This window comes from Alosa sapidissima, chromosome 2 (assembly GCF_018492685.1).
Source record: "Alosa sapidissima isolate fAloSap1 chromosome 2, fAloSap1.pri, whole genome shotgun sequence".
In the NCBI taxonomy this organism is placed as follows: domain Eukaryota; kingdom Metazoa; phylum Chordata; class Actinopteri; order Clupeiformes; family Clupeidae; genus Alosa; species Alosa sapidissima.
In genome coordinates, this window is record NC_055958.1 from 11,191,452 (window position 1) to 11,218,275 (window position 26,824).

At 45.0% G+C, this 26,824-nt stretch overlaps 1 protein-coding gene across 35 annotated transcripts in view; it reads right to left on the bottom strand.

Moving 5' to 3' along the window:
- Window positions 1–91: 91 nt before the first annotated feature.
- Window positions 92–26,824, bottom strand: part of clasp1a (cytoplasmic linker associated protein 1a) — a 127,215-nt gene continuing 100,482 nt past the window's right edge. For 17 of the 35 annotated variants that reach the window (XM_042069736.1, XM_042069701.1, XM_042069693.1 and 14 more), the window contains 15 exons: window positions 26,633–26,796; window positions 25,928–26,006; window positions 25,665–25,808; window positions 25,106–25,201; window positions 23,883–24,026; window positions 23,529–23,635; window positions 22,492–22,617; window positions 20,898–21,045; window positions 19,992–20,238; window positions 17,362–17,418; window positions 16,297–16,481; window positions 15,102–15,230; window positions 13,149–13,355; window positions 11,946–12,062; window positions 92–3,485 (listed from right to left, as the gene is read on the bottom strand). In XM_042069736.1, coding sequence (XP_041925670.1) covers window positions 3,399–3,485; window positions 11,946–12,062; window positions 13,149–13,355; window positions 15,102–15,230; window positions 16,297–16,481; window positions 17,362–17,418; window positions 19,992–20,238; window positions 20,898–21,045; window positions 22,492–22,617; window positions 23,529–23,635; window positions 23,883–24,026; window positions 25,106–25,201; window positions 25,665–25,808; window positions 25,928–26,006; window positions 26,633–26,796 — 2,037 coding nt within the window. In that variant the 3' untranslated portion in view covers window positions 92–3,398. The remainder of the gene's footprint in view (window positions 3,486–11,945; window positions 12,063–13,148; window positions 13,356–15,101; window positions 15,231–16,296; window positions 16,482–17,361; window positions 17,419–19,991; window positions 20,239–20,897; window positions 21,046–22,491; window positions 22,618–23,528; window positions 23,636–23,882; window positions 24,027–25,105; window positions 25,202–25,664; window positions 25,809–25,927; window positions 26,007–26,632; window positions 26,797–26,824) is intronic. The other 18 variants (XM_042069855.1, XM_042069979.1, XM_042069969.1 and 15 more) reach the window with 4 other exon arrangements.

Here is a 26,824-nt window from a genome sequence, read left to right on the forward strand (position 1 = left end):
CGAAATTCTGAAGTGTGTGCATGGTGATAACGCACTCAATGCCCATCAGTAGGCTACTACAAGTGCTGTGAATAACAAAAAAAGCCTCAGATAAACTTTGATCCTTGTTTATTTCTAGAGCAAACAAATGTATATTGTTGCAAATCTATCACAGGTGGATTTCAACCATTCCCCCAAATCTGTACAGTGGATGTGATAAACAGAAAAAAAAAGAAAATAACGTTATTTTTTTTTAAATACAGATATGAATGACAAAACAAATTCCACTCACACAAACACAAAAATGTATAGGTCTACATGCAAAGTGAACATACTGCTAAGGGGGAAAACATTTCTGCAAACAAAGGCAAACCTAAACCTCATAAAGCTGCAGAATGTAAAAATCAAAGAGCCACCACTGCATAAGGGGCTGTTGGCTTTCCCTTACTTCAGAGAGAACAGGTTGGATATCAAATATAAAAATGGACCTATGGAACAAACTGAAATATTTCTGACTGCCACATTCTGCTGTTACCTTCACATCACAAACCAAAAAGGAAGATACAAATGAACAAACCACACAAACAAAGGGAACAGTATGTATTATGTACTATGCCAGGTTCTACCAAAAAGGCACACGCACACACCAAGTGCCCTCTTATAGCCACATGCTGCTGTTCACAGCACTAACATGACCGAGAGGGCACTTTGCAGTAGGGCATCATGGGATATCAGATGGGTTCCGTCCAGAGTTGGTCCAGGCAGAAATGGATGCTTGTTTTGGTCATCTTACTGGGCCTCTATTAGCGTAACACTACAATAAAATCACTCCACCTCTTTCCCCAAAACAATAATGAATAATAACAATAATAATAATAATAATAAGTCATAACAATAATACTGTATGTACAGGCTGGCCAGGCTGGTCATAGCTGAGGAGACGAGAAAGCTCCAGCAGCCTGGGCAAGGCCAATGGCGGCAGCACGCCAGAGTCACTTGGGCCCAAAACATGCGGGCTATCTGCTAACGTGCAAAAGGACTGAGACATCCAACTTGTGTTGTTGTTATTTGTTTTTCTTTTAAAAGTTCATGACGATTTGATGTTGGCGTCCTTGGTTCTGTTTCAGTGGGTTTGATGTTGTTGTTGTTGTTGCATCATCGCTCTCAAAGGAGGGGGTCAGCAGTGAGTTATGTACAAAACACGAGGGGGGCTGTGTATCAGAGGAGCATTGGTTGTCTGTGTGTGGAGGGGGGCTTTTTTTGGCAAAGTGGAGTTGGATGTCAAGAGCAACAAAGGGTTACAGTGTCTTCAATGGTCCTTCTCACTTGGAGCCGAGGCAACTGGATTTCACATTTGAGAGAGAGAGAGGGAGAGAGAGAGAGAAAGAGAGAGGGAGGGAGAGAAAGAGAGAGGGAGGGAGAGAGAGAGAGATGGTAGGAGGGGGAGAGATGAGCAGCGCTAGGGGGAGAGAAATCAAACAGCACTACGACAGAAATGATTGTTGAAGGCCCCTCTACCTGACACCAGCTTTTCACCTGTGCCACCCGACCTGCGACATTCAATTTATTTACAGGTGTGTGTGTGTGGGGTGGGGTGGGGGTGGGTGGGGTTGTGTCCATGACTCAGAGAAAGCAGTTAAAAGGCCAAGAGTCACTTTGAGGGCTCCGTCTTACTATGATTCCGTCTCCTCACTGCTCATGTCCATGTTGTTATTTATTATTGTTGTTGTTGTTGTTGTTGTTGTTGTTGCTTCTCCATCCTATTGTGACAGGCCTGAGCATTTGCCCGATTGCTGATTGCAGTGTAGTGTGTGGATGAGCTGGACTTGAGCTGGCACTTTTAAGAATGGGCTGGAATCATCTTCAGTTACAGAAAATGCTTTTTTCCACATCACAGATTGTCTTTTCAATTTATTTAGTCAAATTGTCCTTTAGGGAAGGCCAAGAAGACTCCGCTTTTATTTTTTCACAGGTTTTTGCAAAAACAAAAAAAAAGTCTACATTCTCCAGTAGTTCTGTCCTTGCTTGCTCTATTGTGGCAACAGTCACACATAGGCCTTCCAATCAATTAATCATTCATTCATACATAAAATGATGAAAGTCAATCTGATTAATTTACAATCAGGATCTAATAAGTCCTAAAACCCCAAACTAATATCTGCCAGCTAGCCTTCATAATGAGCGACAATAAAATGGAAAATAATATTTATAAGAATCGTTTTTTTTTTAAACAAGATTTTTGCAACATAAATCGTGGGCTCAAATAACCTAAGGTTGCTTAAATTAATATTACCTTCTTAAATAAATGTAACAATTCTAAACACAAATATTACTACTTTGAACAATTTTTGGTAGTCTTGGTACTCAAAAGTTTTCTTTGAGCTTGTCCCATTGCCTTATCTGATCAAAATACTAGAAATCACTGGCCCAGCCAAATGATCACCTACTTTCCACAAATCCCACTTAATGTTTTAAAGTTTCTCTTGGAAAAAATGGAGAACTTAAATGGAGAACACCTCCTACTTAAAACTAGGGTTGTCTTGTGAGAAACAGCACTTAAGTGAACTCCCTCCCGCCCCCGGTTTACTGGTCCGAAACCTAACTAGACCACATCCACAGCCTGTGACAGAGTGAAGGACGCTTTCAAAGGCTTTCTTTCTGCCTTGTTAAGATCAAACGACCAGGTTTCCCCTCGACCAATCATTTTACAGTAACACTATTTCCCCTCTCGACCAATCATTTTACAGTAGCACTATGCCCTGCTGGGACAGGGAAACGGACAAAGCTCAACTTCACCTGTTGACAATAAATTCCAACTGGTGGAAGAGCTTCTACCCAAACATCAGAATCTCCCTATACATTCAGAATATACCCTCCACACAAATGAATGAGGGATGCTGAACAACAGAGAGAGAGAGAGAGAGAGAGAGAGAGAGAGAGAGAGAGAGAGAGAGAGAGAGAGAGAGAGAGAGAGAGAGAGCACGATGGAGCTCATGGTATAACAGGGAGGTCTCTCTGAGCGGATTGGTGGAGGATGCCAAATGTGTAACAGCAAAAATGAATGGAGCAGAGAGAAGATAAGAAGAGAAGAAAAGAGAGGAGAGAAGAGAAGAGAAGAGGAAAAGAGAAGAGGATAGAGGAAAGGAGAGAGGAGGAGAGGAAAAGAGAAGAGAAGAAAAGAAGAGAGGAGCGGAAAAGAGAAGGATAGAGGAAAGGAGAGAGGAGAAGAGAAGAGAAGAGGAGACTCTGGGGAAAGGCAGAGGGGGGCACTATTACCACCCCCACCCCACACAAAAAAACTGAAAATAAAACGCGTGTGGTTGGATGAGAAGGCAGCAGGGTGCAGCGGGTGGGCTGGCTGGCCGGCGGGAGAGTCCGTGCTAGCGTTGTGCCCGTGTGGCAGCCCTGTCCTGTGGTGGCTAGCTGTGCGACGACACATCCGACGAGCTGCTGCTGTTGCTGTTGGTGGTCTGGGCCCTCTTGATGTACAAATTCAGCAGCTTCATCTGTGAGAGAACACACACACACACACACACACAGCAAAGCACAAAGATTAGGATGAGGTCACATCAACAGATGCCAGAGTCACTTTTGTTTTTACAGGGCAGCTGATTGCCTCTGAGAATTAGCAGTGAGTGGAGGACGCTTCATGCTTAATTAAATCAGGCACGCACACACAACCCATTGTCTCCAAGATACTCAAGGTGTGTGTGTGTGTGTGTATGTGTGTGTGTGTGTGTGTGTGTGTGTGTGGCACTCAAGAGCTCAGAGCTCACAATACTGTTTGCTTTTGGGTCTGTCAGATGCAAATCAGGGTTGTGGAGCTGTCCTGCAGTTGGGAGTCAGTGTGTGTGTGTGTGTGTGTGTGTGTGTGTGTGTGCGCGTGTGTGTGTGTCTGTGCGTGTGTGTGCGTGTGTGTGAGAGAGTAAGTGAGACAGAGACAGAGAGAGAGAGAGAGAGAGAGAGAGAGAGAGAGAGAGAGAGAGAGAGAGAGAGAGACAGTGGGTGGGTGAATAACCTTGACTACCAGCTGTCATATGACTGTGAATGCAGGACTTTGGAAACCCTGGCTCCTGTTCAAGGCTTTGCCTAGAAACTGAAATGGTGACTATGACCTGAACCACTACAGAGGTGCTTGAACTCTTCAATAATAAAGAGTGCATACATACACATGTGTACATTCATACAAACATACAATAGGATACACACACAAACATACATACAAACTTGTATACATAAAAACATACAAATGATATATGTGCTTTGCTAACAATGCAAACCTACAACACAAATCGTACCTATAGCACAACAATGCAAACCTACAGCTCAACAACCAGGAAAGCGTAAAGCATGGCATCGATGCAAACCTACAGAATGCCAAGGCACACCTACATCTTAACAATGTTAACCTACAGTGGGCGTTGCTTTCAAATGGTCACTTCAGTCGCGCATTACGCGGCGTGAAGCTGCGTGAAGCTTTAGTACCACTTTCAGCCACTGTGCGTCGCTCTGCCACTGTACATCGCTCTGTCAGCCTGCCTGCCGTCCCTTCTGAAAAAGCAGGACGCTACCATTAAACATAATTGTTGCCGAGAGGAATCCCAACCTACGAATTCAATAACAAAATAAATCATGCATAATTAAACATTACCTCGATTTAGGCTACTTGGGTATGGCTTAAGGCTTGACTACACGGTGGTAACGATAATCGAAATCTGCTTTTGATAGCCTACCAGTGCTGCTCCACAAAACGAAAAAATATCTTAATTTGCTGTCTACATTATTGTCAGTGTTGGGAGTAACGTAACTACGCAAATCAAAACAGTGTCTTGTGTGATAATTGAGCCAGTAGAGAAATAACTGTTCAGAATTAATCTGTAGCCTTGGGTAGGCTTCTGCAGAAAACAATGTTGTTGGTGATTTAATACTATCTGGCGACGTTATTAACAGGCTACGCAATAGAGGCTTAGACAACTATGACCCACGTTTTGGTTTCGTAAATTAATTTGCCCTACTTCTTGACTGCAATGTAGTCAATTGACTGCTTGACATGTCATTTTTATTTTTCTGTACAATAAACAAATACATCTGCTTTATGCCGCAGAATGACATTCATATTTGGCTGACTTCTGCAGACACACAAAAAAACACTGCCACTTCCCTCCCCATATTCCACTGATCACACATCAGACATCAGGGGTGCGTTTCCCAAAAGCTAAGCTAACTACGCTTAACCCAGATACGAACTCTTGTACAGGGGACTGATAACTGCTGCGTAACGGCGGCTGTCATCAGTCGGCCTTAACGCACTGCGCCATAGAATTGAGGGCGTGGGTGAATAGGGGATAAATAACAATAGAGTACACAACTGTTTCACGAGCACATTTAAATGACACGTGTTAAACATTAATTCAAAGCAGTGGTTAATTTACAAGGTCAGTCTATATGAACCAATGAATTAACTTGATGACCCTGTGAAAAACAGATTTCACGGATTAAACTAAGGTAGTCTATCATTAAGTCTCTGTTACTGTATGTGCAGGTGTGCCAGTCACGTGCTACTAAACATCATTAACCACCTTAGTCCAGACTACTAAAGTTTGGAAACTATCATGGTCCAAACTTACAAGTACTATGTAAGTACGACAGTTTTGGGAAACAGTCGTAACTTACATGTTGGTTAGTTGAACGATGCTTCGTACCACGTTAGTAAAAAGCTAACCTCCGTGGTTGTACGGGAAACTCCCCCCTGTTTATTTTATTTTATGAAGCCTATAGGCTACAGTAGATCACCTGCCACATTCTCACTTGTAATACAAAGATGCAATAGCCATTGGTCAAGTATTGAGTATAAACCAATTAAGATAGTAGCCTATACAAAAAGTACTTCATACTATCATAAAAATTCGTTAAAACGAATAGCAATTTGACAAAACACTGGATTAAATGTCGGAGGCACAGGAGAAAACTTGTACATCCATTGGCCCGTGGGGAGATCACATGCCAGTTGCCTCTCCCTTCAGTGCTATGACTCTGTTGGTGACTTTGTCCAGGCCTCAGGCCCCTCCTCCTCCTGGACAATAGGCCAGAGGTGGAGAGGTGGAAAGGTGAGTTGTTGGGGGCAGGGCCGGATTAACAATTCATAGAAACACACACACACACACACAGACACACACAGACACACACACACACAATGACACAGAGCATTTCCAATTCAAAAGGGAAAGCACTGCTCATTGCAAAATGCAGAATGCAGAACCTTTAAAGGTAAACAGGCCTATAACTTGACTAAAACCGGCTTATAACTTGACTAAAACTGCAAAACTAGAGGTACAACTGTTATCTGAGCAGTCTGTATGTCCTCATTTTGCGAATGCGAGGACGATATGAGCCTGTTGCATTTTGTTAGATGTCCGAGTCATGCATAATGTTTGAAAACCACTGGCTCATAATCACAATAATTTAACACACGACAGTTGGATACTTCATCATGTTCCCATGCCTACATTTTGGTGAGTAGCATAGAGATTGTTAAAACAATAAAGTATGGCTCTCCGTTTGGGACATCGAAAACTTTTTAATAGGGTAGACTACCGTCGGAGATGCTGACTTGCAAAGGCCTCGGGATAACACGTTATCTCCACTATCATCAGTCAATGCCCCCTTGATCAAAGTGGTAAATAAAAAAAAGAAAAAGTTTGAGAACCACTGGCTTAACAAGTTACCTGCAGTCCAGAACACACAGAATATTGCAACAGAAAGTTGCCTTTATAATCAACTACTATTTGTTCCAACAGCATTCAAATAAAGCCTTTATAAAAGTGAAAAAAAATATTCCATAAGAAGTAAAATAAAATACTGTTACTGTAGTAACTGTACCACATTATCCCAAGCTTCAAAGAGCTCCCCACGTCTGTGACAGGCAGACGTGACACCGCTAAATTCTCAGCTTGTTTATTCCCCACACTGAACGCGTAAGACCGCTAGGCCCATCACTGTGGGGTGCGGTAGCCTACTCTCTGAGATTTAATTCAAGCAATATAACCATACAAATGTTTCAAAATGAGTAATTTCGGCTTTGTCTGAACTGGCCATTGTAGGCTACGTAAAAAATAAACAAGTAGACCTATCCCCTATCCATTGATATCGGCAAATGTTTGTTTTCCAAAGTAAGAATTTCAACATGCACCTTCGACAATGAATAGCTCATTACACTTATGTTATTGTTAAACATAGGCCTAACTGGTATCATTACAAACATTATTCTGTGTCCTAAAAACTGGCATTTTATGGCATTGTGTCATGTAAGGTCGTTGCAAAATCTAGAGAAATGTGTGAGGTGGTCAGCGGGGGACAATTGAGACACACATTGGATTGTGTTATTACTTGAACATTCCACACTATCCACAGCTGTGGTATCGGGGGCAGGAGATTTACTGTTAGCGCAGGCTTTATATAAAAATCTTCAACAGAATGCCTGCCTCGAATGCAGGCTTGCCCAAAATAAAGGCCTGTGGTTTGCGCAGCCTACAGTAAGTAGGTTAAATAACAGACCCGCCACAATGTGCGGTATGATGATTTTTTACGAGCAAGATGTTTTTGGTGCCCTACGCGCACTGCATGTTCTTAAATAACAATGATCATCAGTAGCCTAATATTCGACCATTATTTTGTGTAAATGGGCTATGCATTGGGTTAGACACCAGGGGCCATATTCACAAAGCCTTTTATCTTACCACTAGGAGTAGGCTACTCCTAAATAGCAATAACATATTTTAGCTAGGAGTTTCTCTTATTAAGTTATTCACAAAGCCTTTCAGACCTACTCTTAGTAAGGAAAAATGACAACTCCTGAACAGATTCTGGAGCGGAGCGCAAGAGTGAGTGAGTCTTCGTTGCTATGGATGACGTTATTACTCATGCACGAGCTTGACTGAAGTGACCACCTTGATTGGCTAATGATTGTAACGCGGGAATGATTCCAAACACCTCCCTTAATGAGCGGCAGGTGACAGGTCTGAGAATGCGTGCGCTACACAAGGACGGAAGATGATGAATAACTGAATAAAAAGGCCTAGCCTAAATGAATCAAGAGTAAGGCAAAACAAATAGCCTAGTAGCCTAATGAAACATACGGATTGATGTATCTTTGTAACATTATTAAATTAATCTGTTACTATGCCTATGCCTGCGTTTGCAAAAGAGAACATTTTAATTTGATTCACAATAATGTTACATTTAATTTACATATTGACAATGAGTAGCATGAGTTTTGGTTGTTGTTAGTGGCGTTATTGCATGTTAGTTATGCCTGCACTGCAAAATTGCTTCCTCACGATTGGAAGCTCCTGTAGCCGCATAGGATTTCAAAACATGGCGAAATGCCACAAAACCGGTTTGTGAGTCCTCTCGACTTCTTTTAAGCTGTCACAGAAGTGGGAAGGTGTGATTTGTTGCCAACGTGAATCGGGCGGTCAGTTAATAGGCCTATATCGTGAAGATTTTTCTTGCCATCTAAGGCACGAGCGCATCTGTGAGGCCAAGCCTCACCAAGTAGCCCGTTTGTTTACAACTAACATTACATTTAATTAAACTGCTTATAGGCTATGCCGAAATAGTTTTCAACATTTTGAATATTAGTGTCGGGTGAATTAGGAAATGTTCTCAAAGTAGCCTTATGGCTGAAAGACGTAGGCTACCTGCAAGCTGGCCTATGATTTCATTGCTGAGTTTGCGGCAAAAAAGCAAGAAGATGTTTTTTTTTCTGAGTCAGGATATGGCGAGTCAATGTCATTTATTTGTCCAATGGTAGCCTACAGACCAGTGTCCATAGTGCACAATGTATCAATAGTTTGAATGTCATGTGTGTTTCAACTCATTGACAAATAGCGTTCAGCATGATTCATGCCTAATTAATTCCCCCTGTTAAAAGTGTTCGCCTTTGTAGTTTGGTTTCGTGATAGCCTATGATAAACGGCTTATGGCCAAATATGTGACTCAGCTAATGTTATAGGCTATACAATTTCCCCTCTTAAAGACAAGATGGTGTAGCCTTTAGCCTAGGCCTACTATTAAAATGCACCGTCAACAGGCTATCGCATGATTTCATGCAAGAAAAGGGTGAAAAGGGCCTCGCACCTGTCAAGTTCGCACAGGGCCTCTCACCCCCTTGCGACGGCCCTGCAGCTCCTCCTAAGACGGGGAAAAAAGTTAAAATACAGTATGTGATAACCTGGAAAAAGTTGACAGGTAGGCTACGTTTCGGTCCCTGTGATTATTTATTAAATTGTGCAAACGACAGCCTTTTCAAGGCATTTTAAGAAAGGAGTGGTAGCATGCAAGCTCCCAAATTGACCCAGTAGCCTACAGAAGGCATCAATAAATTGAAGGGGAGGGTCATGCGTTTTTTCATAATCACTTTGGAGGGTCATAGAAAATGTTCTTGCTGTCGAGGGAGGGTCACGTCTTTTTTGACTAATGCTCCCAAAACTCCTCCGGTAGTCCCTTAAATAAATAACGAACAGTTCCTAATGAAGTAAACTTGTGACCATCAAAAATCGTTTATCGCCTGTAACTCTGTGATAACAGGACGCATTTGGCTGAGCAACGGAGGTCAATATGCTCTATATTTTGTCCAAATGATGTCTGTCTATCATCGTTGCACTCGGAGAAAACCAGAATGTTTAATTTGTCCTGCGTTTCTTCTACGGCTGCAAACGGGATTCACTCGCTGTTAACCAAATATTTCTTTATTAGGGCAGGGCAGGCATATTTCTGGCTATTAAATTATTTCTAAACCAGTCTGCTAAAGTCTGTAGTGAAGTCTGTGTATGGTTTTCCAGGCTCCATTTCTTTTTACGAGACACCCTGCTCACTTGAGACATCTGCCGGTTGTTTGGGTTGTTGCAGCGTCGTTGCAGCGTCACTGGAAAAATACAAATTAAAGTTGCGTGATAGCGCGTGATCCCGCGCGCGGACCGCGAGGGAAGCTGGCCAAATCGAAGCACTGTCCACTGTAGGCTACATTCCAAAACAACTTATTAAATATTATACCATACTTTAAATATTAAGAAAATATCTGTATTTACTAATGTACATTATTTGCCGTATATTATTCCTATCTTTTATACTGCTTATTAAAGATCACGTGTATCCTCGTCAGTTGTTTCCAAACAAAAACAGGTCATGTGCTTCTACAATGAGCCACTGGGTTCACAAAGGCCTTAGTAAGCATACGTGTCTTTGTGCTGCTGTGATTGGCTGGCTGCTCACTCACTCCCCCAGCTCCTCCCCACTCTCTCCCTCCTTCGCTTCGGCTCTACGGCTCTGTGACTGCGATTTCTCAACAGAGTCAAGGTCTCCAAGCAGCAGGCTCAAGCCAGTTGGCACACTGACTATCATAACTACCCCCCCCTCAAATTCACAAGGTAGATGCTCTCTGTGTGTGTGTGTGTGTGTGTGTGTGTGTGTATGCGAGTGTATGAGTGTGTGTGCGTATGTTTGTGTGTGTGTGATGAGTTTGAGACGATAAGGGAGGGGCTAGAGGCAGAGAGAGAAAGAAATTAGTAAGAGTGTGTGTGTGTGTGTCTGTGTGAAAGAGAGCTGGCTAGACAGAGAGAGAGAGAGAGAGAGAGAGGCACAGAGGGAGAGAGGGTGAGTGTGTGTGTATGTGTGTGTGTAAAAGAGAGCTAGGGGAGGGGGGTGTTTGTGAGTGAGTGAGTGAGATTGATGGCAATATGCACAAGGGGTCAAGAAACACACACTGGCTCAGATCCAGGCCTCTAGTGCCTTATGCAAGCGGTGAGCGTCCAGAGTGTCCAGTGGAAGTGGGACAGGTGAAGCCAAGGTGGCACTGATCCAGCATCTCTGCAGACCAGTCACGACCAGCGCAGCGGAGGAGCCACCCATAAAACACACACACACACACACACACACGTAGCTGCAGCAGCGGCGTCGATCGATCGATTCACAGAAACAAACACACGATTACGAGACGCATCACTTCAATATCTGACAAAGGGACCCTGAACAAACTGATCAACATCTTAGACAATGAGTCTCACCCACTCCACAGCACTATTGTTAAGCAGAAGAGCCTGATCAGCTGGAGACTTCGCTCACTGCCTCGCACAACAGACAGACTGAGGAAGTCATTTGTCCCCAGGGCCATTGAACTGTTCAATGCTTCACTTAAGGGAAGAGGAGAGACAGACTTCACTGCATAGTCTGTCTGCCTCTTCACCCCCTCCATGTTTGGATACCGCCACTTTTTACCACTGTCTTTCTGCCTCACTGTTTGCGTGCTATATTAGCACATATGCATAACCCCTCCCTCCATGCCACAGCCGAACTGTGGCCACACTTACACCTTTTCTTAATATAGTTATATATAGATATATAGACTTTAAGTCCAACAGTGCAACAGTGCAAGAATACTCATTTGCACTATCACCATGACACTCATTCACACAGAGCACCTTACCTTACCTTACTATGCACAGAGAATCACAGGCTCAGTCCCTGCCTCAGTCATTGCAAGCGCCTCTTGATTGATTAATCACCCACTATGTGGATACTGTTTTTAGAATTGATTTAGGTTAAGTGTTAGTTAGTATAATTTGTATTTTAGTGTATTTAGTATATTCTTTATCTTCTATTGTCCTTATTGCTTAGTTGTGTTTTTTATATTATATACTTTTAATTACTTTTTCTGCTGTTAGTGAATGTGTGTGTATTGTCTGTATGCTACCTTGAATTTCCCCTGGGGATCAATAAAATATCTATCTATCTATCTATCTATCTATCTATCTATCTATCTATCTATCATTTGTGATGTGGGGGAAAGGTCACAGAGGCTGAGGAGTCTTCAAGTGTGCGTGTATGTGTATGTGTATCTGTGTCTGTGTGTGTATCTGTGTGTCTGTGTGTGTGTGTGTGTGTGTGTGTGTGTCTGTGTGTGTGCCTACCTTGCTCCCTGTGAGCTGGGCCAGGTGAGGCTTGAGATCTTCTCCGATGACAGAGTAGATGGCCACCAAGCAGAACACACTGGCTTTGCGGACGCTACTCTCTGTGTTGTCGTAGCCCTGGAGACACACACACACACACACACACACACACACACACACGCAAAGGATACATAAAAAGGGGGAACATCTCCAAAACATTGAGATGCATTATAGGGATGCATCTTGCATACATGCACACACACTCAAGCGCATGCACAACTCTGTGCAAGTGAAAATGATACATGAAACATACAAAAGACACATAAAATAATGCTCATGAAATGTATAGAAAATGCATCTTTTTAGAAACACATCCACTCACACGCAGCTGCATACAACTATCTGTGAAAACATTCAAATTTACATATATACATACATACGCATCAAGCAAACTTATACAGACAAGCAAATTAGATGGAAAAAATGGACACAACACACACACACACGCACGCACACACACACCCCTTCGACCACTCCCCCGGTAGGGAGCTCAGCTCTGTTAACTGTTTTAACTGTTTATGTCTCTGTGTCTGCATAGTTTGTGTTTGTGTGTGTGTGTGTGTACGTGTGTCTGTTGAGAGAGCAGGGGTCAGAGAACTCAAACATTTCCTGGTACAAATAAGGCAGAACGTCCCTTTCCCACTATCCTAATATGACTAAGACTGAAGTCCAGCTCACCTGGGCAGACCAGCCAGCCCGCCTCCCCGCTGCTGGCCTGGGGCCCAGGACACACCACACCTCTGACCCGCTCTTTAGGTTTTATTTTATTTTTTTATTTAAAAAATAAATAAATAAATAAATAATAATTTAAAAAAAACATTTCTTTTTCTTTTTTCGGTCTGCTTGTTGATTCACCTCCAGGTGTCAGCTTATGGGTGTATGGGTGGGTACTACAGACTTACCGGCCTTGATTATACAGTACACATATATACACACATGATCAGAAGTGACAGAGTATCTGAAGACTCCCATACAGTACTTGACACCAGGGTTGTGCACAATTCGAATTGAAATTCTGCTTTCTGTTTGCTACCTCAATTGAAATGCAAGTGAAATTCAAGAATTGAATTGGAATTTAAGAGCCAGTTTCAATTCAATTCTGGAATTTTGCACAAGCCTGCTTGACACAGACACAGACACACACACACACACACACACACACACCTGCAGCAGGCCTGGGATGATGTCGGGCAGCAGTGTGATGAGCGAATCCTTGGCGATGCGCTCGATGACTTTGGTCTGCATCTTGATGGCGGCCAGGTTGATGGGGTAGTCGGCCGTCTGCACGATGGGGCACAGCACCTTGATGCACTGCTCTGGGTGGATGGAGCTGGCCAGGGTGGAGGCGGACTCTTCTGCCGCCCGCACCACCTGCAGAGGGATGGAGATATAGAGGTCAGAGGTCAAAGGTCAGGGGTCAGTGTGTTCAGAGGAAAAACAAACTGTGTTTTAAGCAAGGTGTGTGTATGTGTATGTGTGTGTGTATGTGTGTGTGTGTGTGTGAGCGCACACATGTGTTGGTGTTGGGCAGATGGCCTCTTTGCAATGCTCCAGTGTCTCCTTTATTTGTAAATGAAAATTTAAATCAGGTCTATAGGCCAAGTACACTTGTGTATACAAGGAATTTGGTCTCTGCATTTATCCCATCCGTGAATTAGACAACACACAGAGCACACAGTGAACACACAGTGAGGTGAAGCACACACTAACCTGGAGCAGTGAACTGCCTTGCTACAGCGGCGCTTGGGGAGCAGTGAGGGGTTAGCTGCCTTGCTCAAGGGCACTTCACCCGTGGATGTGGGCATGGGAGAGTAGTGCTCAACCACTTCCCCCCGCCCACATTTTTCCTACTGGTCAGGGATCAATCCGGCAACCCTTCAGTTCCAAGCCCGAAGCCCTAACCAGTAGGCCAAAAGCAAGAGAGCCGAGCAGCTACGGTGTCTGTGGCGTGCCATCCAGCCGCGTGAGTCTGAGTCCCCATTCTGTCCTTACCCAGGCCTCAGTGACATAGGGGCCCAGGCCTCAGTGACATAGGGGCCCAGCCCTCAGTGACATAGGGCTCCAGTTACTCTAGTCTAGTCCCTCCTCTCCTAAACTAGCTGATCTTAATCCCTGTCCACACCCCACCCTCCCACATGTGTTCTCTAGGGAATCCCTTATCCAGAGAAACTATAGTGACACAGTCGGGGTAACTCCCTTTACATATGCGCACAGTCATGTGACTCTCCTTACATATGTGCACAGTTATGTGACTCTCCTTACATATGTGCACAGTCATGTGACTCTCCTTACATATGCGCACAATCATGTGACTCACGGCCGGGGTTAAGAAGGGAAACGCCTCTCTCGGTTCCGACTCTGCACCACGGCTCATTAGCACTCCTGATGAGACAGAGACCATCAGGGACACATCGGCTGATAATGATCACCACAGTCATCACCCGAGGGCTTTACAGCCATGTGACCTGTGCGTCTGTGTTGTGATGGGGCTTTAGGCTCATACTGCCATGTGACCTGTGCGTCTGTGTTGTGATGGGGCTTTAGGCTCATACTGCCATGTGACCTGTGCGTCTGTGTTGTGATGGGGCTTTAGGCTCATACTGCCATGTGACCTGTGCGTCTGTGTTGTGATGGGGCTTTAGGCTCATACTGCCATGTGACCTGTGCGTCTGTGTTGTGATGGGGCTTTAGGCTCATACTGCCATGTGACCTGTGCGTCTGGTAGTGTTATGATGGGGCTTTAGGCTCATACTGCCATGTGACCTGTGCGTCTGTGTTGTGATGGGGCTTTAGGCTCATACAGTCATGTGACCTGTGCGTCTGGTAGTGTTATGATGGGGCTTTAGGCTCATACTGCCATGTGACCTGTGCGTCTGTGTTGTGATGGGGCTTTAGGCTCATACAGTCATGTGACCTGTGCGTCTGTGTTCTGATGGGGGTTTGGGTTTTTGTGATTGTGTACAAAGACAAAGTATATATTAGCATATCAGTGACCGATGGATAAGTGTGTGAGAGTGAGTGAATGTGTGTGTGTGTGTGTGTGCGCGTGTGAGAGAGAGAGAGAGAGTGTGAGAGTGTGTGTTTGTGTGTGTGTGTGTGTATGTGTGTGTGTCTCACCTCCTTGTGAGAGTCTTTGTGGGCCTCGAGGGTCTTCATGATGGTAAGTTCTGCATAGTTCTTGAAGCGGGCTGGCTGGTTCCTCAGGATCTCCTTTAGAACCCGCAGAGCCAGAGCCCTGATAGTGTGCTGTGTTAGGAAAGTGGTGGAGAACCTATCAGCCTGCTGCACAGCATCGAGCGCCAGCTGCTCAAGGTAATACAATATTTACAGTCTGTGAGGTGGGTTTGGGATTTGGAGAACTTCTCAGCACAATCTCTTATCTGTCGGATTGATAGGTCTAGACGAGTGTGTGCGTGTGTGAGAGAATGTGCGTGTATGAGCAGATGTATGTGTGTGTGTGTGTGTGTGTGTGTGTGCGTGTGTGAGTGTATATGTGTGCGTGCACGCATGATTGGTTGTATGTTAAATTACATTACATTACATTTGGCTGACGCATTTTTAACCAAAGCGACTTACAACGTGGTAAACAGTTTAAAGCTTTTTAAAAACATTTTTTTTAAACAACAATTCTCCCAACAATTCTGGAACAATTTAAAACAATTTAAAAGGTAGAGTACAATAAGAGCAAGATAGTGCATCAGTGAGTGCTGTTTTTATACAGTCAGGTCAGGTGTCAGTTCTAGTCAGGTGATAAGTGCTTGATACCCCACCCCCCTTGGAGAAGTTCTTTATAGAGGTCAACATAGATAGCTAGCTGTGAATTCCTCTGCAATATTCTATGGAACTGCCATAGAATAAATGGTCCACACTTTATGAAATGGTGTTTTTCTGAAGAACCTCACAAATAAAACCTGCTTATTTTCAAGGTGGTCAATGCTGCTATTTTGCAATGCTGCATTCATGTGTGAGTTTACTAACAAACAAGCAGGACAAGGAGCTGGTCACGATAAACAACAAAAAATGTGATCTTCCCAATCAGTGCAAATCAAGAGAGGTGTCGTCTACGGCTTTACCGATCAATAAAGATCAGCTGAGGTAGTGTTTTGGGTTTGACCAATCAACACTGGCGTGGCTATCTTGTTTGGTTAGTCCGATCAACTCACTGGCTGGGATGAGGTTGGGAGTGGGTGAGAGATCGGCCCAAAGTTTCTAGTAGAAACAGCCCATCCTATTGGGTTAACACATGTGGGTTGTTCTGTGTCAGCGTGCGTGCATGCGTGCGTGCGTGCGTGCGTGCGTGCGTGTTGCTCACATCCTGGTCCCCCAGCGTCTCCAGCAGTAGCAGCAGGATGGTCTTGAAGTGCTCGTCCCAGACGGCAACGCTGTCCTCCCGGGTCATCTTTAGCAGCTCCACCAATGCCCCGCGGCGCTCATCCACACGCTCGTTGTGATTGGACAGCTCCTTCAGAAGCTCCGCCACCAACTCCGAGTGGTCCACTGAAAGAGAGAGAGGGAAAGAGAAAGAGAGAGAGAAACAGAGAGAGTGTGTGTGTGTGAGTGTGAGAGAGTGAGTGTGTGTTTGTGTGTGTGTGTGTGTGTGTGTGTGTGTGTGTGTGTGTGTGTGTGAGAGAAAGAATGTGTGTGAGTGTGTGTGTGTGAGAGAGTGTGTGTGAGTGTGTGTGTGTGAGAGAGAGTGTGTGTGAGTGTGTGTGTGAGAGAGAGAAAACAGGAAAAAGTGATGGAAGAGAGAAAGAGAGAAACGGAGGGATGAAGCAAAGAAAGAGAAACAATCAACTACAAACCAAACACCTTCATATGAAATATCTTTTAGTGTACGTCGACATTAAGCTGTATTCTTCAAAATGCCTTTTGAAGCCTTGAATGCACTTGAAGTGTAGAATGTGGAGTTCCCATTCTACTGTGTTTTAGTAAGATCGTAAATGTTTATTAGTTATTGTAAGATCGTCTTCACATGCAACAATCATATCTACTGTTGCCCTGACCATGCAGTGTATTCGTGCAAAAAGGAAACTTGGTGAAATAATACTGTAACTGTACATAATCATAACCACAACACACACACAATAAAAGTTAGCCCACAAAACATAAGGAAAGCGGCCCGTCAGTAATCTCTTGTCATGTCAAACTCCAGCCAAAAAGCATCGGAATCAATTAAAATCGTTATCAATGAGAATTAAATCGTTATCAATGACCGTTTGAGACGGAGTTGAACGCGAGACGTTTAGATAAGGGTTGGGGTTTGGAGACACACAAGGGAAAGCAGGCAGCTCGTTATTAAAGGCTACATGAGAAGCTTCCGGAAGAAAGGGAAGGAGGAAGGAAGGAAGGAATTAGGCTCGTTGGATGTTGTGTTTACCAGGAGCTAAGCCCTTGGGCAGCACCATCTTGTTCTCACCGCAGTCTTGACGACGGCCTGTGGGGGTAGGGGGTGGGAGAGGGGGGTGGAGGAGGTCACAGGACGTTGGTGTCATGACAACAACACACAAACACACACTACACTCAGGTCACATTCTTGTCTATCCGCTTTGGTAAGGAATGCCCCTCAGACAAATAAAAAATTGTACTTGATACCCCACCCCCCTTGGAGAAGTTCTTTGTTGAGGTCAACAGAGATAGCTAGCTGTGAATTCCTCTTCAATATTCTATGGAACTGCCATAGAATAAATGGTCCACACTTTAAGTGGTTTTCTGAAGAACCTCACAAATAAAACCTGCTTATTTTCAAGGTGGTCAATGCAACAGCTGTAGTGAAAGTCCTACACACCTATCTAATCTAAAAACACGGCTGCTGCTCCTCCACCTAGCAAGTGTCTACAGCAGCCTGTCATGCTAAAATTAGATCCCCTTTGGGCGTTGCTGCATTCATGTGTGAGTTTACTAACAAACAAGCAGGACAAGGAGCTGGTCACGATAAACAACGAAACATGTGACCTTCCCAATCAGTGCAAATCAAGAGAGGTGTCGTCTACGGCTTTACCTATCAATAAAGATCAGCTGAGGTAGTGTTTTGGGTTTGACCAATCAACGCTGGTGTGGCTATCTTGTTTGGTTAGTCTGATCAACTCACTGGTTGGGATGAGGTTGGGAGTGGGTGAGAGATCGGCCCAAAGTTTCTAGTAGAAACAGCCCATCCTATTGGGTTAACACATGTGGGTTGTTCTGTGTCAGATCAGATAAGGTTGTTGCTTCACTGTCTCAGATTTAGAACTGCGTCTACAGTACATCATGAATTTTGTGTCTGTCTATATCAGTGTTAAACCAAAACCTGTAGAATATGTCTTCATATTTTCTTCGGCCCCTGATATTTATGTAGTTTTACAGCCTGAAAAAAACACATTATCTAGGAACCAATGTTTGGGGCATTAATATTTTTTTTAAGTATTATTCATAGCTAGCCCAAACTTTGTAGGACAGAAGACAAACATGTTCTCAGTAGACCAAACTATTGAAAGTTTGTACGGCATGCTCATTGATTTTCAATATGGCCCTCGCTTTGAGAAAGAAACAAACTAAATTTAGGATATTATTGACTAATATTTGAGTTTTCTATATACAATGAGCATTAATACTATGGTTTCAGTTTATTGGTCAAATCCAGAACACTGACTCCATGGGAGAACACCAAAGGAGCTAATCTGCAGCAACTGGATAACGACAGATAGGTCACTTTTACATATTCCAGCATGCCGAGAATCATTCCACCAGGACACATCGGACACGGGGACGCTGGCGAGACACGCCGCTCCGTCTGGCTTCATGTTTTTGTTTGTTTTTATGTAATGTTCGTAATTTTATGTAATGTCATGTATATTTTTGTATTGGTTTGTCTAGTTAAATGTTTTCCCTATTTATTTACGCTATTTTTGATAGTTTTCGTGTTATTCTTAGTCCTTTTTACTGCTTCTAAGACAGCTGATGTCGTTGACATTTGTCCATTGGGAGCTTGCTATGGCTAGCTTTTGCCCTAGCTGGGCATCGGACATCCTTCGATCTATCCGTGAGCGGTGCATCACTTCACTATCTGGTCGAGGGGATTTCTCGGGACAGCTGGACCTAGGCTACTCTGCGAAAGATCTGCCGTGGCCGCCGAGCTGTTGCTGACCTGCGAGCTGCCATGCCAACTGCAGACTAACTGGGCCTCTGACATCCTTCCATCCATCCGTCCGTGAACAGTGCACTTCACTGTCTGGTCGAGGGGATCTCTCGGGACAGCTGGACCTAGGCTAGCTACTCTGCGAAAGATCTACCGTGGCCGCCGAGCTGTTGCTGACCGGCGAGCTGCCTTCCCAACTGCAGACTAACGTTAACGGTGAAGAGCTGCAATCTCACGGAGCAAACGGTCGCTGTTAAGTCCACCGAATTGCGGATCTACACGATCGCTCAGTACTTTGGACTGTGCTTCCAGTCATCTCCAGACTGCAGTCTAGCAGGCCTAGCTTCTACTGTTAACGTTATCTCCAGACTGCCAGTGAATTCACCGGGTTGGTCAGTTGCTAAAGAACTTTGGCATTGCAAAACGGATCATCATTGCCCTTGGACATTTTCAGCTGGTTTGGAAATTGGACTAATTTTAACACATATTTTCTTTTTTTATTTGTTTATTTGTTTTGTTGTCTGTCTTGTATGTCTTGGTGTCACGGGTACGCTGGCCGCTCCGTCCGGCATTTTTTGTATTTGTTATTTTTTAAATGTATTTGTCATGTCTTGATGTCATGGGTACGCTGGCGACTACGCCGCTCCATCCGGCATCTTTTGTCTTGTTGTTATGTGTCTTGTTTGTGGAGCGCTTTGGATTGCACTATGTGCATGTTAAATGCGCTTTAAAAATAAATCTGACATCACTCAATGACAAAACTTGACATCACTCAATGACATCACAGTGGAACAGACACACTTTATGACATAACAATGGAACAGACAGTAAAGGGTGAGGAGAAGGTCATGTGACACATAGAAGGCGAGGCCACTGTGCCCAAGCACACTCACTGTCTCGGAACTGCTCCACGTCATCGTCAAACACGGCCTCTTTGAGCGCGCTCTTGTCGTAGGCGCTGATGGTGTCTGCGTAGCCGTACGGGGCGTGTTCGCGAGCGCGGGGGACGCCGAAGGAGCGGGGAGAGGGCGTGTTCAGGAGGGATGTCTTGTTGTCCAGTGCTGTGCGGCCGCCACCCCCATCAACCATGTCCAGGCCCAGACGTGCATCACCGCCTGGAGACGCACCCTCACGACCCACCTGAGAGGGGTCACGGAGAGGAAGAAGGAACGGAAAAGTGACAAAGATAGAGAAGAAGGAATTGGACAGAAGGACAGAAACAGAGAATAAATACAGGGGACAGTTATCATATAACAGCTGTTGGTAACGACCATTCACCAATCAGACCATTTTATTGAGAAAGATCTTTAAAAAAAAAAAAATCTTCATTACTTAGAATAGAATAGAAATGTCCAGTGTCTTTCACATTGATATGGGTCAGAGAGGGCTCGAGAGCAAATGGTGATGAGGGGGGAAATCCCTGAAATGGAATTCCCTGTGATTTCCCCAGTGAGGGGCCTTATTGAGTGGACAGAGCGCAAGATGTCAATTACTGGGACAGAGAGTTGCAGGTACTTTTCCAGTTAAGAGTCCAGATAACCTCAAACACGCTCTATGGGCCACAGACATCCTTTCACTCAAACTCATTTGAAAAATGGGCAAAGTCTATATTTTTATATTTTTCTTTTCACACACACAGACACACATACACACTCACTAACTCTTTAGGCTTTGGGAGGGAGGTTTATAACAGTACATAACAGCTACGGACCAGCTGGCCACCGTTACACCAGCAATGAGAATAATGTTTGACCCTTAAGACTCCAATTGGCTCTCGGGACAGGGCAGACTGGACTCACCGCCTCATCTTTCTTGCCGTCGCGGCGCACAGGCTCGTTGAGGTCCTCCTGGCTGCGGTAGCTGAAGCTCTGGATGGCCTCGGTGACGCCACGCAGCGAGCTGTAGATCTCCTCCGAGTTCATGTTCTCCGTGTCGTACTCCAGCAGGCTGTCAATCACACAACACAGCACAGTGAGGGGTAAGAGGGGCGGGGGCAGGGGCAGGGGCAGCCAGGAGAACCAAAAGCATGAGACAGTCAGAGGTGGAAGAGGGGCAGATGTTTAAAAGCGATTGTGTGGCTACAGCACATCTGTACTCAAACCAAAATGTAAAACGTCATGTTAAAACATACCAGATTCTACTTCCTGTTTTATTTTGCTCTAATGTAGTGGTCTAATAGCCAAGCAGTGGCCACAGCAAAATCCAATTGCAATAGCTAGTTTGTTGAGAAAAGATGAAAAGCCAAAGGGTCAAAGGTCAAACCCCATATGATGTAATCTGCAGAGTCAGCACTTTACACATGACACCCAAATTCAATCCCAAACTGAACAGAGGGTCAAAAGGACAATAAACCCACAGGCAATCATGGCCGACATGAATTCATTCAGCATGGAAAGCATTCCTGATGCTTATGCAAAAAGGCACTGGATGGAGTCTGTTGGAAATGGATGACCATGCGATGGCTTCCAAAAGGAGTCAGAAAAGACAGGAGAGAGCGCAGTCCAAACAATAAAAGCAGCATTCTTGGAACTTTTTACAACAATACACTCCAAATCAGATATTTTGATTTCCAGTAGCAGAAAGTCATGGAACCCTGGAACAGTTTTCTCAAGCTGGAGAGGCAAATTTAGCCAACCAAGACAGAGTTTAAAAATCAACCATGCAGGATATCAGAGTATCACCCTGGAATTAGTCCCTCTGTCAGGGTGAGAGCTGCAAAAGAGTGGATCAAACAACTACTGGCACCCAATAAGCAACGCTTTCTTTAGCTGTTTACACTGTGACAGGCTTTTTAAAAAAATATATATTTTATATGTAGTGTATGACCCAGTCATAAGCTACATGAGATGGAGGCTAAGGCTTTTCTTTTCAATCAGAGTTGACTTTTTACAGTGACAGGAGGCCAGCTAGGGCGGAGCTAAAATAGACGAGAAGTCTATTTCATGCAAATGCTGAGCAATGTAATGCAAATCCAAGTGAAGTCAGCGGGACGTACGTTGCTTGAAACTTAACTTGAAAAAAGAATCCAAGATGGTGGAGCTAACTCATGGATGGCAGTATTTCTTTATAAAACAAATAGTTTCAGGATTACTGTCCTATTATTGCGTAAAAAATGTTAGGGAGAAATAAGCAATAATCAAGTCTATGCGTTAGCATGTTAGCAAGCCACCAGCTGTGAAACACAGCCTTGTTTACGAGCTTGTAACGCCCACTCAGCAGGAAGTTGCTAGAGATGCCTCTGTCTCTTGTAGCTAATGTAACCAAGGGGTGAGGCTCTCTGCCCATGCCTGCCCCCTGTGCCCTTTAACCCCTGTGGTGACCTTTAACCCCCATACCCTCAGTCCCCGACCATGGTGGGGCGAGTGGGCGGCGGGTATCGGGTGCGTTCGTTACCTGGGAGAGTACGCGCAGCGCAGGGCCCTGAGGGAGGAGGGGTTGGTGGGGAGGGAGTGAGGAGGAGGAGGATGGGGAGGGGAGGGGTGCTTAGAGAGCCCGTCCACACCCCAGCCCCAGAGACGACTGACCACACCCGGAGCAAGAGCGAAGGGGTGGCCAACGTGCAGCAGGAGAGAACGGGGAAGAAAGGAAGGGAGGGGGAGGGGAGAGATGAGAAGAGAAAGGTTGGGGGAAAAGGGTTACAAAAGATGGGAGAGGAGAAGAAAAGAGACAGACTACAGTGTGAGTGTTGGAGGTTAGCAGTATGAGTAATTAAGAAAAGACCGGACCGGAAACCCACGTAAACAAAGCCCCTGGAGCTGATTGCCCATGCATCCCAATTCTGTTTCTGTGGTAACTAACCCATGTGTTAGCCATCAGTAATCACTCAGAATTCCAAAGACATACAATCTGGGAAACTTTTTTTTCTTGCTGGGAACAGGACATTTTGAAGCCCAATTTCGAAAGGATGAATTGTCTGTGACAATTATAGGAAGACTGAGGGAGTCAATGGTAGTCGCAGCATTCAGTTGCGGCTGGAATCATTATGTGTCCAGATTGAATCGTTTGCTTCCCATTGTTGACGCAATCCAGATTCAAACATATTTTATATTTTCCTGACCATTCCGTTCTATGGTACATATCGTACAAGACTCCATCTGTAGGTTCGGTTTTCAGGTGCAACTGAAAAAATTGGGAGGTTTGTTCCCAGCTTTAGGTAGTATTTCCTTTGGGTTTCAGGTGGAAGTCTCAAACGGATTACAAGGCATTATTTCATTAGTGAGCCAGGAGTTAGAATGAGAACAGGAGAGAGAGAGAGAGAGAGAGAGAGAGAGAGAGAGAGAGAGAGAGAGAGACAGAGAGAGAGACAGAGAGAGAGAAAGAAAAGGTTAAAAGCATTTGGGCAAGCCAATGTGCTGGATAAGGTGGTGGGGGATGAGTGAGGCTGCTGAAAATGTCTGTGTGTGTGTGGGGGGGGGGGGGGGGTCACTCACCTGGGTGAAAGGCCGCCATGGGAGCAGTTTGTCGGTGATGTGAGCGGACTCGTCCGGCTGGACGGAAGCCTGGGAGGAGTGCGTCCAATGGTATTACTCGGAGAACTCTGTGGGAAACCAGGAGAGGGACAGAGGTAACTAGTGTGGAATGACAGACTATCTGATAACTTCAGCATGACAGACTATCTGATCACTTCAGCATGTCAAATTCACTCAAATTCACATTTAACAGAAACTTTGGGTGGTGAGATACAGTAAATATAACAGATTCTCCTTTTGGCATTGTTGTCTAAACACTACCAAAAATCAGTTCAAGACGTTCAAATCATAGATCTGCAGATGCGCAGGCCTCACCACGCCAGTGTTGCTGGAGTTCTTGAGGTGGTTGTGCAGCAGCTTGGTGGCGCCGTCCTGGAAGGTCTTGGGCAGCGCGCCCAGCAGCATGGTGAACTCCGGCGTGTTGAGCTCAAACAGGGCGATCAGGACCACCTGAGCCGCCTTCGGCACGCCGAGACAAACAGAGCGAAGGAGAGAGAGAGAGAGAGAGAGAGAGAGAGAGAGGTGTCAGGAGAGAGAGGCCAACACTGAGACGCTGAACATGCAGAGGAGCTGAAGACTAAGTACACGCGCAGAGCAGGACAGAGAAAAGGTCAATAACACATGCTGTTTTTGTTTGGCAAGTTATTTGTTGCTGTGCTGTTACAAAAAGAAAGTGAGTCTCTCAAGTCTCCTTTGGGTCGATGATCCGAGGAAAACAAACAGTGCAGGTTCAGAGACTGCTGCTGTCTGTGTGACAAGTAAAAGCTAGGAAATTTGATCTAATTAAAAATGAAAAGAAGATCACTAGAAACATACAGTGCAGAATGCAAAGCATTGTGTTTTGTTCACACAGATCTCAGCTGTCTGCAAGTTTGCTACTTTAAACAGAAAAAGATGAGTTTGCTTTTCACACATCCGCATGCATGTTGTTTGTGTAGCTGTTACCGAAAACTGTTCAAACATGTTAAGCAGAAAAATAAGACACAGCATTCAATGCTTTATAGTCAGTACACAACAACAGAGGGTGCCAGTGCTGGAGAGAAGAGACAAACTCCACACAAAGGTGGCACAGGGGGACCACACTAAAAACAACACACACACACACACGAGTAAGACAAGGAAACATCCCCTTCTTCCCTCCCCGTTCCTTCTCCAGGTAACAGCTTTTAGATGTTTTTTGTTGCTTTGCTTTGCTTTTTGTGTTGTTGTTGGTTTGTTTGGCTTGCAGTTGTTTCTGCATCACTGGTTTAGCAAGGCGCAGAGGGAGGTTAGAGAGCGAGGGTAAGAGAAGGAGAGCAAGAGAGAGAGAGAGAGAGAGAGAGAGAGAGAGAGAGAGAGAGGCTGGCCACACACTCGAGGAGGAGGAGGAGGAGGAGGAGGAGGAGGAGGAGACACGGTCACACGCTAAAGTGGGAGGTTGGTTAGGCATTTTTGGAGCGTGCAGAAAATGGTACTGGCTCTGTTGGTCATCTCAGCGGGGGAAGAGTGGAGTAGTTGGTTGGTTGGGCGGGCGGGTGGGGGAGTTGATGGGGCACTACCTGCTTACACCTTTCCTCCATGTTAATCTCTCCCGGCATCAGGGACGAGGTGCTGGGCCGCCCCGAGAGCTCCTCACCGGCCCAGTTATGGAGAGTCTGGGGTTGCCATGGTCATGGTGATGCGGGGTAACAAGGGAGAGTTATGTCACAGAGAAACAAAACAAAACAAAACAAAACAAAAACAAAAACAAAACAAAAGCAAAAACGAAACAAAAGAGCGTGGGGACAACAAAGTGGAGCGTGGGGTTGGAGAACTGCCTGCGTCCCTCCAGGAAGTGGGATTGGGTTCAAGCTTTGGGTGACGGCTTTGGCTCCCAGTGGTCATCTTAGAGAACATTCTTGAAAATACTTTGGATTTTCACACCTCCATCATAGTTTATTTTATTAAAATAATTCAAATAAACAATTGCAACAGCATCAAAACAGTTCAAATGGAATATGTGCGCATATGCATGACATACACAAGCACAGCAGCGCACATAATTGCTAATAGGTGATTGAAGAGCCTAATGTCCTGCTATTTACACCACCTACAGAGTGCTGTGCTGAGGCCACTCACCTTCCTGACGTCTGAGCTCTTGGGTTCTGTGGTCCAGGTGATGATGCGGGACACCGCCAGCCTCGTCTCACTGGAGTTCACAAAGTCTGGGGGGTCCATCTGACGAGCCAGCGCCTCGATGTACCTCAGAATGGCTACTTTGACCTGGGAATCAGAACAAACACACAGAGGGTTTCACACGACAGCCACCTAGTTCATCAACAAATGACACCGAGAGGGAATGTGAGAAAGAATGGGCATCAGAGATAAATTCATATGCATACCTTGAGGTTAGGCGTTTGCGTCTGGTCCACAATGAATCGCATGAGGATGTTGAACTGTTGATCGAATGGAAATGACTCCCTAATATAAAAGAACAGAGAAAATACGTCAAACACTTTACAGACCAGCCCAAAATCAGAGGACAAAAAACAACCCTCCTCTCAACAAGCCACTTTACTTTACAAATATATTAATGATGAGGCTGGATAACTATATTATAGTTGATGATGTTGGAAGATAAAGGCTAAATGCTCAATGCTCAACACAGTGGGGGCAGTAACGTGCAGGATTCATTTCTCTATTTTCTTTTGCTCACACTGCCCTGGCTACCAGGCCACTCCATCCAAACTGCCCTGGCTACCAGCTCACACTCCATCCACACTGCCCTGGCTACCAGCTCACACTCCATCCAAACTGCCCTGGCTACCAGCTCACACTCCATCCACACTGCCCTGGCTACCAGCTCACACTCCATCCACACTGCCCTGGCTACCAGGCCACACTCCATCCACACTGCCCTGGTGAATTGGCCAACAGCTGAAACTATATCCACACTGCCCAGATGATATCAAGGGCCCAGTGGCGGGCCTAGCTTGTATGATACCCTGGGCAACATGAAAGCTACAAATACTCTGATTTCCTTTATATATATATATATATATATATGTGTGTGTGTGTGTGTGTGTGTGTGTGTGTGTGTCGCAGACCTGGTGACGTCCAGGGCCTTCTGGACCTTGGCCTGGACGGAGCCCAGCAGATCTGCGCCCATCTTCTTCAGCAGCTGGGTGAGCAGGACGAAGAGCCAGTCCTGCAGGTCCTCTCTGTGCACCATGATGAAGTCCACCAGTGTCTCCAGGAACATGCTAAACACCTGCAGCCACACACACACACACACACAC